The 17,813-nt window shown below is 46.3% G+C and overlaps 1 protein-coding gene across 1 annotated transcript; it reads right to left on the bottom strand.

Annotated features, from left to right (window-relative positions):
- Positions 1-12,240: 12,240 nt before the first annotated feature.
- On the bottom strand, positions 12,241-16,435 carry nfil3-6 (nuclear factor, interleukin 3 regulated, member 6). The gene is made up of 2 exons (XM_063183936.1): positions 16,102-16,435; positions 12,241-15,088 (listed from the first exon to the last, which is right to left on the bottom strand). Exon 2 carries the CDS (start codon positions 15,008-15,010, stop codon positions 13,589-13,591), a length of 1,422 nt encoding a protein of 473 aa, XP_063040006.1. The 5' UTR covers positions 15,011-15,088; positions 16,102-16,435; the 3' UTR covers positions 12,241-13,588.
- Positions 16,436-17,813: the final 1,378 nt, after the last annotated feature.

The raw sequence follows: 17,813 nt of genomic DNA, 5'->3' as shown, positions 1-17,813 counted from the left end.
TTTGATGCTGCACACCATTCACTTGCAAGAAAGCAGACATTAACTCTGACACCAGCTGGGGCCCATTGTCAGAGACCAACTGCATGGGGCATCCGAAACGGCTGAACATTTCCCCAATCTTTTCAATGGTTTTGACTGCTGTGGTGGATTTCATGACTGCCACTTCAGGCCATTTGCTATGGGCATCCACAGCAACCAGTAGCATTTTCCCTTCCACTGGTCCGCGAAATCTGCCATGGTTCTTCTGGGAACTCCCAGGGGTGCAGGGGCGCTAACTGGGGAGTGTTCCTGTCCCTCTTGCATGTTTGGCAGCCTTTCGCTGCATTCTCTATCTCTCGGTCCACTCCTGGCCACCAAAAGAAACTCCTTGCCAATTCTTTCATGCGCACAATTCCACTATGGCCTGCATGTAACTGTTGCAGAACTGTCTTGCGTAGTGTTGGTGGAATGACCACCCTCCTTCCCCACAGCAAACATCCCGACTGTATTGACAGTTCCATTCTCCTTGACAGGTAAGGCTGGAACCCTGGAACATCCCTGATGTAATGGCCTTTCGCCACCATATCCATGACCCCCGCCAGCACAGGATCAGTGCGCGTTGCCCGTTTCACCTGTGCAGCTGTGACAGGCGCACCCTCAACCTGGCTGAAGTAGAAGACCTCTTCACTGTTGGTTTCCGGTTTGGTAACAGGTAGTGGGAGTCTGGATAATCCATCCACATTTTGGTGTCGGTCCTGCTTTGCGATATTTGATCTCATATGAATGGCCCGATAACAGCAAGGCCCAACGTGCATTCGGCTCGCTGCCAATGATGGTATGCCTGAATGGGGCCCCAGGATTGTCGTGAGGGGCCTGTGATCAGTAAGGAGAGTGAACCTCCGCCCATACAGATATTGGTGAAAACGCCGGACTCCAAAGACAATGCTTAGTGCTTCTCTCTCTATCTGCGCATAATTAGACTCTGCTTTGTTCAAGGTTCGTGACGCAAAGGCAATGGGCTTCTCTTCCCCATTAGGCAGTATGTGAGAAATGACCGCTCCCACTCCATAGGGAGAAGCGTCACAAGCGAGTTGTATGGGCAGAGAGGGGTCAAAGTGCGTGAGTGCCCCCGACTTCAACAATGTATCTTTAGCTTGCTGAAAGGCCTTCTGGCATGCGTCACTCCAGTGCCAGGGTTTTCCTTTACAGAGAAGGCTGTGCAAGGGCTTCAGTATGGTTGCTAAGTTGGGTATAAACCGGCCGTAATAGTTTAGTAACCCAAGGAAGGACCGTAGCTGAGCCACACCTTGGGGTGGTGGTGCGTCCGCAATGGCACGGCTCTTGGATGGGGCAGTGTGCAATCCCCTAGCATCGATAACGTGCCCCAGATATTCGACTGAGGGCTTGAAAAATTCGCATTTGTCCTTACGCACTCTAAGGCCGTAGTCCTGTAGCCGCTGAAGGACTGCATCGAGGTTGCGCAAGTGTTCCTCATCAGTGGCTCCAGTACAAAGGATGTCGTCGAGGTAGCATTGTACGCCAGGGAGACCGCGGAGGATCTGGTCCATCGCGCGCTGAAAATGGGCAGGGGCTGATGTGATGCCGAAGGGAAGCCGACAGTATCTGAACAGGCCTTTTTGTGTTGTTATAGTGAGAAATTCACGGGACTCTTCTTCGACAATCATCTGTAAGTAGGCCTGATTTAGATCTATTTTGCTAAACTTCTGTCCATGACTCAGTCCAGCAAAGAGATCATCAATGTGTGGGAGAGGATACTGTTCAGGAGCGAGCCCCGGGTTCAGCGTCACCTTGAAATCCCCGCAGATACGGATGTCTCCATTCCTTTTTGCCACAGGGACAATAGGCGTAGCCCACTCGCTGATGGCAACTGGCTCCAGTACGCCACTGGTGATGAGGGCGTCCAGTTCAGCATCCACCTTTGAACGTATTGCATACGGCACAGATCTTGCTTTGAGAAATTTTGGCCTTGCATCTGATTTGAGACTAAGCTTGACGGTGATGTCTTTCATGAGGCCTAGCTCACTTTTGAAAACGTCTTGATGCCTCTGTAAAACAGCTGTTAGCTCACTGGAGCTTGGGGACAGCATTTTCACGGTTTGCCAATTTAGTTTCAGGTTCTCTAACCAGACCCGGCCTAAGATGGAGGGACAGTTTCCTTTAGCCACATAGAGGGGAAGTGTCCCCACTTGGTTGTCGCTTTGCACAGTGACATCAATCATACCAGCCATGGGCACTGGTTCACCTAGGTATGTTCTGAACAGAGGTTGCGCTAGACTTTTTCACAGTCCGTCATTTTGACGGACAGGGTCGAAAAAAATCCGTCATCGCCTACTTTTTAAATTCTTCGCCTGGTTTCTCAATGTGGGGGTCGCGACCCCGCACCGAGAACAACACATGCGCAATTGCGGCCAATTGAGAGTCAACCGCTGTGAATACACCCCCTTTCACTCGACATTCATTCTCCAACTTCGAGGATGGAGTCAATTTTGCTGTCCACTTTCTCTCTCTGCCTCCCTCATTGAACTGTTTCAAAAGCTGCAAGTATCCCTCATGGCGCGCGTCTGATTCAGTGTTCAGCGCTATGGTCATCACAAGCACCTTTTTAAAAGACGCGTGCAGGGCTTTATCCAACAGCTGTCAGTCACTCATTTTTCTCTGATTAATGCACCGATTGTAATACAAAGACGCAGTGTTAAATAATATTTGCGTTGGACTTCACATGCACGATGGAAAGGAAAGCCGTCTTGAAGCAGAAAGGTGTAGCCCAGACAGTAGATAAAGGCACTGAAGCATACAGGAAGACGACCAGATTTCGCAAAACTTTGTTGAAAAATGTCAGCGACGGTAAAGAGCCTCTCCATACGTAGCCCCATCGGCTTAGCCTATATGTTGGCTCTGGGAGCGCGGTCTGAATAGCCTAAAACAATATCGCCTATAATGGGGGAACCAGCTATCGAAATGAGAGAAGGTTAGCCGTTTCTGCCAACGTTTGCCAAGTTGCGTTGCCTGGTAATATTTAGGTTCTTGAATATCCGTCGTTTTTATTAGTTAATGTCCTGAAGCAGTTATAGACCTGCGTTGCCTTTGAGTGAAGGTTCTGGCTAGCAAACATGCTATTCGCATATTTGTTTTTGTTTCAAGCGACGAGTTATGGAAGAATGCTTCTATGAAGGGCGATAGAGGGACAACTTCGTCATTGGCAGAAAATCAGATAGTCGGTAAATGTAGTAGGCCTAGGTCTACACATAGTTCTGAATCTTAAAGTCGAAGTCACTCACACGTGTATGGTGGCACCGTCTTAGTTATTTTAATTCATTATTTGGAGCAAGTGCAGAGGCGCGCGCTCTGCTGCAGCCAGCTGCACAGCCTAGCTGCGGCGTATGGTATGACAAGCAGGGAGAGAGGGAGAAAGGCAAACGATAGTAGCATTAAATTATCTGCGCTCATAACTATGCCTAATTGAAATGCATATTTGCTCTACTCGATAGAGGTGTAGGCCTACTTAAACTTGTGATTTAAGCTATTTATCATCACCCTGAATATTGATCCGTCAAAATGACGGACAGGCTTCAGAATTTTCCGTCATCCTTCAAAAAAATCCGTCAATGACGGACATTTGTCGGTTAACGCGACCTCTGGTTCTGAATTTGGTGTCTGAGGGCCTTAAAGCCAAGTGTCTTAGATGGCTCTTATACACCTTCTCAGAGATAATGGACGCTTTGGATCCAGTGTCAATCTGCATTTTCACAGGGTGTCCTTCTAGCAGGGGTTTTGCCCAGTATCCCTCATCATCTGCATCCACTTTATTTATTTTCAGAGTGTGTACGCCCACCTCCGACTCATCAGACTCACTGGACCGTTCATCTTGTTTTACTGTGTGAACTGGCCTTTTTTTCTTTTCTTTCCTGTAGTCCTGCCTGGTTTCGAACATTTTTTCATTATTCTCATTTTTGGTCATTTTGCCAGAATTTCTTTTGCTTTGGCATGCCCGTTCGATGTGCCCCCTTTTTCCGCAATGGCGGCAATCCATATCCTTACATCGGCAGGCTGTTGCTAGGTGGCCCATTCTGCCGCAACGGTAACATGGTCCCTGCCCGCTCGCTCTGTCTGAGCTGCTCATTGCATGCACTTTGGTGGTGGCATGTAGCTGCTGAGCTTCTTTTGATGCCATTTCCATAGAGAGACTAATGCTGATGGCTTTATCCAATGTTAAATTCTTGGTGGTGAGCAACCTCTTTTGTGCTGCTTCATCTTTGAGGCCGCACACTAGCCTGTCTCTCAACGTGTCGTTCAGAACGTTACCGAACTCGCAATGTTCCGCCAATTTTCTCAGTGCCGCCACAAACAAAGACACGGACTCTCCTTCTTCTTGATCACGTTTATGAAACCTGAACCTCTCAGCGATTAATAATGGCTTTGGCGAAAAATGGTCTGACAGAACTTTTACTATTTCAGGGTATGTCTTTTCCCCAGGCTTCGTGGGTTGAAGCAAGTCACGTAATAGGTTGAACGTTTTTGGTCCCATCACCGCTAGGAATGTGGGCACTATTTTCTGATTAGCAATGCCGTTAGCTTGGACAAAGTAGTCAAAACGTTCGGAGTATGAGCTCCATTGTTCAACATTATCATCAAAAGGGCCAATATTACCGATGACGGCCGCCATCCTTGGTGTTGGTTCTTCCCTTACTTCAGGTGTGCTGCTCGCGTTAGCACTGGCAGTGGCACTTGGCTCCGTGAGCTGCTCACTCGGCTCCGGAGCGTGGAATATTTCCTCCTCAGAAGACGAATTTGACAACATAATCTAGCGTCCTCCCCTCGTAATGGAAAACCCGGTGGTTGTCACATAACTTGCCGCGTAGATTAGTTATATCCTCGTCGCCACTTGTTATATCCTACATAACTTTTAAAAGTAATAAGGCTCAGGAGACAGGAGTATGCTCGAACGTGTGCTTTTTACTTTACTTCTCAGCATATCAAACAATACATCCGGGTTACCCATCATACCCTGATTAAACTACGGTGTGCGTGGGGGACATTCATAACGAAAACATGACACCCATGGACCATCAGTATAATGACATAATGCTCCTGATTATTACTCAGTGGAATTGCTATTGTAACCATTGGTTTGTGTGACACCATTTTATAAATACGAGGCCTATGGCTTTCTCGGTCACAATGAATTCCCATCTCTTTTCCAACATGACCTTTCCAATAACAATAAGAACAACTGTAATAATAATAATAATCATAATAATAATTATGTAATAAGAGCACCAGAATAATCTTCATTGTTGCAATAATTTACATATAATGCTCCCACGGTGCAGGCCATTGACATTTCTGTCTTGCGTATTCCAACACAGGCCCCATGCCTCGATTTAAAAAGGGGGAGCAGTTGCTAGCCTTCCTTGAACTTGGCGCCCCTTTCCTCCCATCCCCCTTCCCTCTCGCCAACTCGAACCCCTCGGATGCACCCCAACCCCACCCTATTCCACCCAGCTGCGTCTAGGAGAGCGTTCCCATGGCAACCATTTTACTGCCTGCCTAGCAACAGGCTTTATCTTCTGCAAAAAAAACAGGGGATGGGCAGAAATAGTGGGTGTGGTGCAGGCATGGTTGTGTTCTCCCTGTGTGTGTGTGTGTGTGTGTGTGTGTGTGTGTGTGTGTGTGTGTGTGTGTGTGTGTGTGTGTGTGTGTGTGTGTGTGTGTGTGTGTGTGTGTGTGTGTGTGTTTAGTGCTGGGGGAGGGAGACAGAAGTCAAAGGGAAAGGGAAGCGCTTCCTTGATTAAAACGCGCCTCTGTGATCTTGGGCCCCCTTCCTGTCATCAACACTCTCCCGCAGTCAACCGGCCCTTTATATTTCCCTGCCCTGGTCAGAGCTGCAGCCAGCTCCAGCACAACACACTCAGAGCCATGCCAGTGCAGTGAGCACACACACACACACACACACACACACACACACACACACACACACACACACACACACACACACACACACACACACACACACACACACACAGAAGCCTACACACTCACACAAGCACACACTGAATGTACAAGCAGGGAACAATTCTCTTGACCACAGCGAGACATGCACACTGCATTCCTTTGTGTAGCTCCCGAGTTGTTTAGCATCACCAGGAGGCTTTTAGTGTTAACTGTGCCATATTTTATGCATCATGTTGACCCACTAACGTCCAGTGTTAGACACTGTGTTATTGAGAGCTGTTCCCTGAGTGCACCGTGATAGGTAAGAGTGATACTCTGTATGTGGAGTATGTGTTGTAAGCAGTAGCCACTACTGGAGGTGAATGTGTGCCCAGGGATCTATTTTTTATGTTCAGCACAGCAGACCGCATGGCTGAGTGGTGTGGTGCAGTAGAAAAATGACTATCTGCTGCCCTCTACTGACAGAAATGTAAACCTGCCCGAAAACAGCTTGGTATCTAATGGGCCACAACATCTGTCCACAAGAAGTGTGATCTGATGAATGGGCAAAGAAATTATAGATTTTTTTGCATGTTCATTGTCCAGATTGGTGTTTTTTCTGTGCCACATATTACCGAATTTTACTTTCCAGCTCATATTTCAAATCAAATCATTTAGGCCTAATGCTGTGTTACAAAGCCAAAAGTCAGCTACTGCATATTTTGTGACATCAAATTTAGACTGGAACTGGACTCTAAATTATTTCCGCTGTAGTTGCAAATACAATTTGTTCTTTCTATTATCGAAATACACGAAGGCATCACTACTAGGATCCCCCCAACAGGTTTGTGTGGCTAGTAGTAAACTTCAAAGACATTTCTTGATCTCTGTTGTTGTTTAGAGGGCCTATATTGTAAAATAATCTACCCTGTTATAGTTGGGCCACCACAGTTTGATGAGAAAACAATAAGTCATTAACCCAGTAAGGCACGGGTAACCAGAATGGCACTGACCAAGTCGTAATGTATTACCAAAGGCCCTGTGCACTCCCATAGTGGTGTAGTAGTACTAATTTTTAAGCAGGATACTTTTTTCTTCTCTTTTCTCTATCCTTAAGCACATTGAATGACATTTAGGTATGATTCTTGATTGATTGATTGATTGATATGGTAGAAAAGGTTTTTCAGTGACTGTTACAGCATTCCACTGGTGGAACAGTGCACATTAAAATTGATGACCATCTCCTGATTAACCTCCTCTGGCCCTCAGCTGTGTTCTGTCCACATTCGTTGACATTGCCATAGTAATCTGTATAGCATAAGTACTGACAACAGTAGCATTTGGCTTTGAAGCTGTCAGTCTGTCTGCCAACACTTTCGCCTCGCTGTCTCCTCTGGGGATTAGCATGAGCTAACAGATAAGGTGGCCCATGCCTGACTAGCTGACTCACACACAGGATACACAGGTCATGCACACACACACACACGCACGCACGCACGCACGCACACACACACACACACACACGCACGCACGCGCACACACACACACACACACAAACACGCACGCAGGCACGCACGCAGGCACGCACACACACACACACACACACACACAAACACGCACGCGCACACGCACACACACACACACACGAGGGAGGCAGAGGGTATTGTATCCTGTTCTTTGAGACAATTTGAATATTGTTTAATATTACCCAGTTCTTACCTTGTGTCTCAGTGTGTCATTGCTCAATATATGTTTTGCCATTGGATTGAGTTACAAAGTGTTGCCAAATGATCAGGAAGCCCTGGATGAGTAAGAAACACTGAGCCCTAGTGGCCACATGCACTTCTCATTCAAATGAACAGGTCTACTGCACGCCATATTGTTTTTATTTTATCAATCTTGTCACGATGAGAAGTTGGGGAAAGCATACTCGTTATCAGTGGTGTAGTCTACGTATACGGCAGTGGCGGCTGGTAGTCTGTCAAACAGGGGAGGCTGTTCAATTACAATATGTCCAGAACGCAAAAAAAATTTGACACACATCTTACATTGGTCCTGAGCCACATATGGCCTCACACACTAAAGGACTCTTGTTGAAACAAATTTGTTAATCATTAATCATTATCCCCCTTGTAGCCTATTCATAGGGAAATGTTTATTATTATTATTATTATTATTATTATTATAATTAGGCCTACCTCCGCCACATAATGATGTGATTGAGTTTGCCTTCGTTGTCTTTGTTCATTACTGGGTCCACGGCGTAACTTACCACTAGAGGTCGCAAAATCTTTAATTATTTACCAGACATTGCCAACACAGTAGGAAAAAAGGACTCGCCACTCACGGGACTTGGCAGTTAACCAGTTGATCAGACACCACGAAAGCTCAAAAGAAACGGTTGTTCTTCCCTACCTTTTTCACCAAGTCAATATTAGGCAGTGCTCTGCTCCTTGATATTCATTTTCTCCTCATAAGGACGACTGGAATTCGCCAGAATTTAATCCACAATGCTTGGCATTTTGCATAGCTCTCTAGCGTTCTTGCAAGATAGCCCTAACGAAAAATAGGCAACTTCAACTTTTGAATTGGGAGATTAAAAAGGATAAGGACGTGCCACTATTAAGACTTTATTCGCAACACTAGGTTTACAAGAATATGTACACAAAACTGCAGTACACCGCAATGAATAGCTTCCCCACTGGTTACCACGACGAAACTTCTCAGTCAAATTAATAACATATCCGCATTTCGAAATGAAATCAACTACTGTATACTGACACGGGGTTCACCCAATCACAAGTCGGAGCTCCAGTCTCCGGCCCCTCCCCCCTCCTCTCTCCTCTCCATTCACTCCCAGTGAGGCTCAGTCTCAAAATCAAAAAAATTTCACGGCAATAGCCAATGACCGTTTAGCATTTTGCCATTGAAAAAGCTTACAATCCCACATGCCATTGAAGTCCATTGAGACTCGACTCGCTTGCGTTGTCATGAGCGGAAAAAAAACTCGTGCGAGCCTCGGGATCTTATAACAGATTGGTTTCATCTCTAAGTTGAGCACATGCATTTTATATGGAGCTGGGTCTGAAATAGCAATGTTATTAAGTCGTGTAAAGCATTAGTTTACATACTATTCTCCGTGATTTTGGACAGGAGGCGGCGCCTCCCTTGTACTCAATGAGGAATCGCCTCTGGTATACGGAGTATACCCACTTCTAAATTTCAGGGATCTCAGTATACCCACTTAAAATTGATTGATCCATTGTTTTTAATAGCAAAAATATATACAGTATACCCACTTCAAAAAATGCTCAAATATACAGTCAAAAAAGTAGACTACACCACTGCTCGTTATATCCTGTGTAGTAGCATTGAGGAGCTGAAGGTTAATGTTAAATGTTGAGACACACCACACAACATTGAACTTCGACCCGTGATGTATATACATATGTATACATATATGTATATATGTATTATATGCATGGCTCTGAATTAACACCAACTGGCCAAATGCTCGTGAAAATTCTGTTTGGCTGGTGGAAAAGAAAACGTTCTTAACACTTTGACTTATAGTATAGTGAGTGATGTTTGGCTAATAACAGTCAATATATACTAGCCAAATTGGCTAATGATGAAAAAAGTTAATGTATAGCCCTGATTACAGGGGTGATAGCAGTCCGGCGCCGCGCCGGAAATCCGGCGTAGCGTGGCTGTAGAAAAAAATAAAATAATAATTTCCCCAATATTAATAAAATAATAAACTATCGCGTAGGCCTTCATTAATGTATGGTGAAAATAAATGAGCGCGCAACAGCCTGTTGTAAGAGACGCGAAAGGAACCCAAATGAGCAGCAGCCCATAATCGTATCATCCCGACATCTTACTGAAAAATGTATCAATTTGTTACGTCTTGCTCTTGAGTCACTCACCACAGCACTGGCGGCAGTCTTCTAGTTCTAGTGAAAGGAGAAGTAGATTGGCTGTCAGTATGCACAGTAAAGAGAGTTCTAGGCCCCTACTGGTTACCCTTCTCAGATATTTTCACTGTCGACGGAGGCAAATACAAAAATGGCATCTCGTTATACTGAAGAAACGGAAGAAAGTACTATAGGCCAAGTCTAGACCATTTGGATTCCGATAAAAATTAGCAACTATTGTTAGCACAAATCCACATGGCTTGCTAGTTGTGATGGGTGTGTTGAACCGTGTGGATGTCAGTGGAATACTAGTGAAATTCTGTGATCAAGAAAACGTTTGAAGGTAAGGCCATTTAGTTATTAATTTGCCCACTGTGGCATGTTGGCTTGGGCCCGAATGATTTTGCCTTGCGCAGATTACTCCAAAAACCTGACCATAAACGGCTTATTGATGCGCATAAACGGGCTCAGTGAGAGTATATGTTTGAAATAGGTTCGTCTATTTTCCTCATTTATGTGCGCTAAATGACTGCGCAATGTTGACAAACTTTGATGGAGATAGACGTTCTTTCAAAAAACTCTGTATGCTCAAAACGGTAGGCTATGCTATGCCCGTCATGATACTTTTTTTCTAGGTGTAGTGCGTAAATGTGGTCTGCATTGGAATAGCGGCTACCCATTGCGACATGTCCAAATGACAATGGAATGCTTGGATCGCTAATGTTTGGCAAGCCTAGTTAGCCTACACCCCTTGTAGGCTAGTGTGAGCTGAGTTCGTGGATTTTGGTCTACTGTTGATTGAAGGATGGTGTTTTGCGTCATTCCTGACAAACCACGTGTCAAACTGATTTCAGGGAGATGTTTATATTAGTTATGCTGACTAAACCAACGCGCTCTGTGGAAAACCCCCAAACAGCCTCGCACAGGTTCACACAGCCTTTCTCTCTCGCGCGCTCCCTGTCGTAGCCCTTCTGCGTAATCGAATCCAGTTATTCCACGCACGATGCACAGGTTGTATTGTCTGCACGCACTGGGCTACTTAATCCCTACTCTCGGGCAGGGTGCAATTATCAATATCAGACTCTCATGAACTTCAAATACTTGGCTTGCGTTCATGTGGCCACCACGGTGTCACCTAGACATGCAGTGAATGTTCATCTTATCTTCACGCCCTGTGCTATTTTCATGTAGCTTAATTCGGTCCTGACTTTGTTTTTGTTGCTTTCTGTTATCTTTTTAACTCGTACATTGTAATGGGCGTGTGTACACGCGAGTGATTTTCATGTATTTTAATTGACTACAACCCAATGCGAAAGTCGCGCAGTAGTCACACAGGCTATATATACTGTCCTGTCCGTAATAACCACTGGTTCCGTCATCCGTGGAGTCGAAATATGCGATGTGAACGTGGGCCTGCATGTAGCCAATCATGCGCTTGTGCCCTAAATATCATGTACCGGTAATTAAAGGGCGTTTCCCTACAACGGAAAGGCAGGGGTTATAGCACAGCCCTTAAACAATCTGTGGTTATAGGTAGACCATGGGGCCACGAGTAGGCTATCTAAACGTATGTCCAGTAGCCTATACAAGTTATATGAGCAATGTCCCAATGAAAATGAAACTTATCAGCTTGCAGCAAATGTCATGTCATTTAAAAGTATTGCTCAATTAATTGGTAATCACCTCCTCTATTTTGGACAGAGTGTAGTTACTGTACTTTGGAGTAGTATTGCCTCCTACTGACCTGTCTTGGTATGGCTGCTACATATGTAGCTTTCAGTTAATTCAATGTGGTAAAATATGCACCATGTTTTCAGAAATGCATTCTGGTGTTGAAATGTTGCATTGGTTCAATACCCACCTCAATAACTTTAGTGCAACATCACAAGCCTAGAATGCATTTCTAACTGCATACGTTGGTATTCGTTTTTACAGCTAGAATTGAACGTGGTGGTCAGTTTCTTTCAGCCAAGTGCTGTAGCCTACCAACAGGGAAATGATCTGTGTTTTCGTGAATAACACTATAGAAATAATGCAAAAATGAAAACATTATCTTAAATGTTTGAATAATGTGTTTGAATAATAATAAGGCCTACATTACGTCTCATATGCAGTATGTCCCGTCGTCCCCCGGCCCCCCCTCCCCGACCAGGAAAAAAGTTCAGGCTCAGGATTTTTTTTCACTATCACCCCTGCTGATTATATGTAATATCATATGCTGGTGTATATAGTTATACCACAAATTTTATTTATATTTTTACTTTGGCCGCGTCTGATGTTACAGTAAGTATTGGGTTGCCAGCAGCTCTTTTATTGCTGTGTGCAGGGCTGCATTAAGATGATTTCTATTGAATATGTGTCATCACCAGTGCTCATTGAACAAGTAGCCAAGTTCAAAAGTATTTTATGGTTTATTTTATTCACATGTACAAAACACACTACATAAGGTCACAAGACACAAGACATCTTTTTCATCATGAAATACTGTACTTTACAGTGTGTATGCTGAGAAGACAACTGTCATTTAAACGGTCATTTATCCTCACACACACACACACACACACACTGTATACACATCTCACCCTCACACACACTCACACACACACACACACACACACGCACAGAGTGTGACATGATCTATTATAGCCTGCTATGTTCCCTCCTCTACAGATGAAATGAAAGGCTTGTTAGTCTCCCTCAGAAAAGCAGAACACACATTTGGAAATTCACTTCAAAATAGAAATCATACAGTGTGTTTGTTGTTTAACACCACAGTACACCGGCCATGTTACCCAGCCAAAAATATATTTGAACATTTCTTCTATTTCTTAACCAGCTTGTGTCTTCAGTGTTTCCCACAAACCAAGTTAGCAATGTGTAATGCTATGGGGAAAAATGTATTCCTGTATTCATGTTCCCCCCATGGACATGCGTGTGAGACTGTTGACCAATTTGTGGTGCTTTTTTGTGGAGTTTTTATTCTGCGGTGCTGTGCCACAGAATGGTCTATGTATGGGAAAAACACTGCTCTTCCTTGTAATCACTTTGCATTCAATTTCAATTCCTTCTGCAGACTTGCCATGAGTAACAAAAAGCAAAAGTAAAAGTAAGCAGAGCATCTGAACTAAAATGTGTGATCCACAACAATAGTGTATTAAGTTCACCATTTTGCCTCTTGTGCTTGACGTAGGTTACAAAACATGGAAGCCAGGGTCTTCACAGTGTGTTTGAGGCAGGAACGTACAGTATGCACAAATAACTAAACAACAAGAGCTATGTAAAGGCTTGTGCACTGGGCTGTCATGCATCACATTAACACACTTTGTCACACACAATGTGACATGTGACGCGAGCGAGTGAGAAGGGCAGAGAGAACACACAGTGTTATACAATGTTTTTTACATTAAAACAAAAAAACGTTCAACATGACGGAGTGTGTTAGGCAGTTGAGTTGATGTGATTTTTTTTTTGTATTGTATGTTTTCATTGTGAGTCTGTCTTAGGTTAGACACACGGCAGAGGTAGTGAAATGTCCAGTCAGTGAGTTATCCTTCTTCTGTTAAGTCTTTCCTTCTCATCTTTGCCCAGTCAGTCGTTTTGCATGCTGCCTATATGACAGACAGCCAGACAGCCAGAGTTGGTATTGCGATATAATGTGATGATGTGATGTCGATCAAATAGTCTGTTTCAGTGTGTGTGTGTGTGAGAGTGTGTGTGGAGTGGAATGGGGTGTCATTAATTCATGAATTGTTTTTGGGCAGCATCTGGGCGGAGAACAGCCTCTTCAGCTGGGCCACCTCTTGGCTGAGCGAGGACAGCTGCGAGCGCAGCATGTGTGTCTCGGCCTGGCTCGTCGCCGCGTCGGCCTGGCTCTGGCCCTGAGTAACGCCGGCGCCGCCACCACCACCGTGCTGTGTCGTCTGCCTGCCCTGCTCCCCCCCTTCCTGGGACAGGAACCCCGCTGCTGTCATCACACTGCTGCCCTCTGCGCCCGCGTCACGGAGCGGGTGTGCTGCCCTCGCGGCGGGTGTGGATGGTGTTGTGGTGGTGATGGGGGTGGGTTGCGGAGAGGGGCGGCCGCCATCTGCATCGCTCCCGGTCCCCTCCCCACTGCCGGGGGTCTTGAAGCGGAGCTTGTGTGGGAGAAGGCTCTTGATGCCCTCCCCGCCCTCCAGCTTGCCCGCTACCGCTGCCATGGCCTGAGAGAGGTCCCCGGGCAGGTGGTGTATGGAGAGCGGGGAGCCTGCCGAGGCGGATGCGTGCAGGAGAGCATCGGTGGCGGAGTGCGGCTGCTGGAGGTGGAGGGGGTGCTGTTGGTGGTGGTGGTGGTGGCTGAACAGGAGGTGTTGTTGCTGCTGGGCCTCGTAGCTAGTCTGCTCCTCAGCGGCGCCGCGGTGGAGTGGGGACAGCTTGCCGTCCCTGTCCCTGTCCCTCTCCCCCGCCAGCCGCTCGTCGAAGAACACGGGGCTGCCCACGCTGGAGCCGCCCGGCGTGGAGAAGCCAGAGTCCTCGGAGGACGTGCTGGCGCCGTCGCCCGCCATGGCCACCTCCGCGACAGGTGCGGCCCTGGTGGCCCCGGAGCTCAGGCCACCGCGAGGGGCCAGTGTCTGGACTGGGTGATGCGGGGAGGGGAGGTAGCAGTTCTGGGCAGAGATGGGCGGCGAGGGGGCAGCAGTGGCTGCGCCGGTGGTGAGGGGCAGGATGGAGGCGTTGGAGGGGTCCTTGACGAGGCCGAAGCGGAACTTGAGGGCGAGCAGCTCGGCCCGGAGCCGGGCGTTCTCCTCCAGCAACGCCAGCACGCGGCCCTCCAGCACCATGTCGTTGACGCGGCGCTTCTCCCGCGAGCGCTTGGCCGCCTCGTTGTTCTTCCGCCGCTTGTCCCAGTAGCTGTCGTCCTTCTTCTCCTCGGAGATGAACTCCCTCTTGCGCCGGGCCGCCATCTCCCGCTCGCTCATCACCTCCTCCGGCTCTTTGCGCTTGAGCGCGCTGGTGCGGCCCAGGAGCGAGCGCGCCAGCAAGCTGCTGGAGGTCAGGATGGACACGGCCTCGTCGGTGAACGCGCGCGTGCCGCTGGGGGACGCCATCTCCAGGCCGTGTACAGACGCTTGAGAGTCTAAGAGCTGGGGTTCCTCAGGAAACAGTCCCGATGTCGGTGAACTCATTGATGAGAAAAAGGAGCTTGTTGGGGACGATCGGCAGGCTTCAGCTACTCATGCCAATGGCTCCACCTTGTGGCGAATCTGCGAAAGGGAACAAAAAGATCCAGTCAGGCGGTTGCGTAAGGTTACCAAATTATGTAACGACTCTGACCTACAAGTTACTGGAGCCATTGAGTAAGCAAGGCATTACGCGAAGTGACTTAATCCAAACCGTAGACGGATCTATTTACGAGGTGTTGAATTGTGCGCCAAGAGCAATTTAGTTTGACTAGAATTAGTCATTTCTGCCTGGAAGTAAGGAGTCTGTAAAAGAAAACCAAATAATTTGGCGCAATTACGCACTGTTGTGTAAGAAACGCAGTGTTCCTATTCCGTATTCCTATTCCAACTCCGACTTATTTTGGGGCTGCACCAGGGGCATTTAAGGTTCTCTCAGCAGCCAGATGACCAGCTGAAATGTTATGCTGGGTATGAAAAGAGGCGTTTGTTATAATTGAATATTTAAAAACCGAAATGTCGGCATCTAATGTTCCTTATTTCAACATCCAAGCCTCGTAAAGAAGCTTCCATTGCCCACTTAAACAAATGTCTAGTCAGTTGTTATAGGCTTTATGTTATGTTTATTCTGTCCTTGCATTAGCCTAGTGAAAAAGTCTAATGTTTCTCCCGAGACCTGTCTATTGCTATGTTAAATTGAGACCTGACATAGATTCTGTGTCCTCGTTTTCACTCCCTCGCTTGATAGCACCGTGTTCTGTAACTACACCCAGCCGTAGCCTACATTTGTGTCCGATAGTAGCACTTCTAAAAAGTGGGCTCGTGTAGATTACTGTAAGGTGTGCCGAACGCAGGCAAAACAGGATGGAGAGCTGTGTAACTGCCAGAGAGCTGACTCAACTGTCAGTTGGGTGTATGCGGATGTATGCATACTGTACACACAAAATTCATTTCCTGCACAACAGTTAATGTAGACTAACTGTACTGTATACCGTATACATAATTGTCCAGTTTGTTCTCACAACCACCAACCAACACGCAATTCATCAAAGATACATTAATATACCGTCAAAAGCACCAGTATGCTCAATTCCTACCTTAGGTATGATAATCGTCGTCAATTCAGCAACTTCACGAGAATCTTCCCTTTCAATGATGTATAGGTGACTTTTTAAAAGAAACGTGGAACAAGGCACCCGCTTCCGAGGATTCAGCAACAGCGCTCAAAACAATTTCTCCACTGTTTACAGCGAGGCTATCCAGTGGCGACTGTTAACATGTTTTCGCAGCAACCCTTTCAACGGTCTGCTCTGATTCGCCCGCGATGCCGCAACTCCTATTTGTGCCTTTCTATGTGAAGTTCAAGCGAGGACGGCCGCTATCCCTGTATGAACCGCGTGGCTTCTTATGATAATTTTGTCAGGACCGCCTCTTTGGCTCGCGCACCCTACCTCGTTCGCAGAAGGTCCGCCTCTGTACATCCCCAATTCCTGAAATCATTGGGTAATATTACATTGCTCGAACCGTCTTCGCAGAATAGTACTTCTCCATTAACCAAACGACGATAATAGTGTCCTTTGCAGCCAACCAAAACGTCTGTCGTCGGCTGAAGCAGAGGAAAAGCTTAGCCTACACCCGCTTTATACTGTACAATGTTTTATGCTTAGGACCTATTTCATTTTGATTTCAACTATGTTTAAACAGGGGGACAATTTCACTTTGAGATCGAAAAGAGTCTAGGTGTTGCACTGTCTACTGTTTCGAAAGGGATGAGTGGCCGAGTGAATGGTTCATGGTGTTGTTCTAGCCGAGGCGCAGCAGCCGGAACAGCATGCTGTCCCTCCGCGTCTAAGCGTGTTTCTTTGCCTTAGCCTACATTACATTTGTCTATTTGCCGTCTGCTCTCTGTAATAATTAAACAGATAACGTCTATTTACATTACACAGCGTCAGTGTGTTTACACTGGTTTGCATGAATTTTAAATGTTTTTCAGCACATCGGCAATCTGCTCTTCTGTCAAGACAAATCCCTACATCACATCACAACCATGCCACATTGAGTGAACAATGACGCAACAGTACGTCAATGAACATTCCTGAACAATAATCAGTAGGCCTATTTACTGGCGGTGTGTTCCGCCTAGTCAACGGACAATTCTAGGCTACTGTACAGTACTGTACAGTATTTCTGATCTGAAACTTTGCTGTGTCAAAAGGTCACAGTTTCTCTTGTGTAGCCTACTCGGTTTCAACTATGTTGTTCGAACCACTGAAAGGTCAATGGCCTTGTAGTGGCATTGAATTGATGGGCTGTGTTGGGCTGTTGTACATCCAGAGCAATAGCCTACCTCTCCTCCAAGAGAGCCGCAGCGTAGGTATGTACACAAACCAAGTATCTGATAATAGAGACAGAATAAATATCCTTTAAATAAAGAAGCCTTTTTACGTAACCTACAATTACTTATAGGTAGAGGCAGGCCCGGATTAAGATGGCCGGGGACCCCTAGGCTACAGGTTGCTGTGGGGCCCCATCAGAAGGCAAATGTCGAGACAAATTTACATAGACTGTCATAATTATGAGGTCGGAATTAAGGATAACATATTTACCAACTATACTGACACAATATACATTCTCCAATATTGCATGTTGTCACAATTCTGCAGTTTTTCACATTTGGCCAATCAGGAGCCGCCTGGCAGGTGGGGGCCCCTAGGCCGCAGCCATGCCTGTGCCTTAATCCGGCCCTGGGTAGAGGTGTATGAAGTAGAAGTAGATGTAACGTTACAGATGTAATCACAACACTAGAAGC

The sequence above is a fragment of the Engraulis encrasicolus genome, chromosome 2 (genome assembly GCF_034702125.1).
Source record: "Engraulis encrasicolus isolate BLACKSEA-1 chromosome 2, IST_EnEncr_1.0, whole genome shotgun sequence".
In the NCBI taxonomy this organism is placed as follows: Eukaryota; Metazoa; Chordata; class Actinopteri; order Clupeiformes; family Engraulidae; genus Engraulis; species Engraulis encrasicolus.
The sequence above is the reverse complement of the archived record's forward strand: the minus strand, read 5'-3'. Positions and strand labels throughout refer to the sequence as shown.

What these genes read in the sequence shown, in the direction of transcription:
- nfil3-6 (XM_063183936.1), bottom strand. Translation starts at nt 15,010, where the DNA reads ATGAGTTCACCGACATCGGGACTGTTTCCTGAGGAACCCCAGCTCTTA.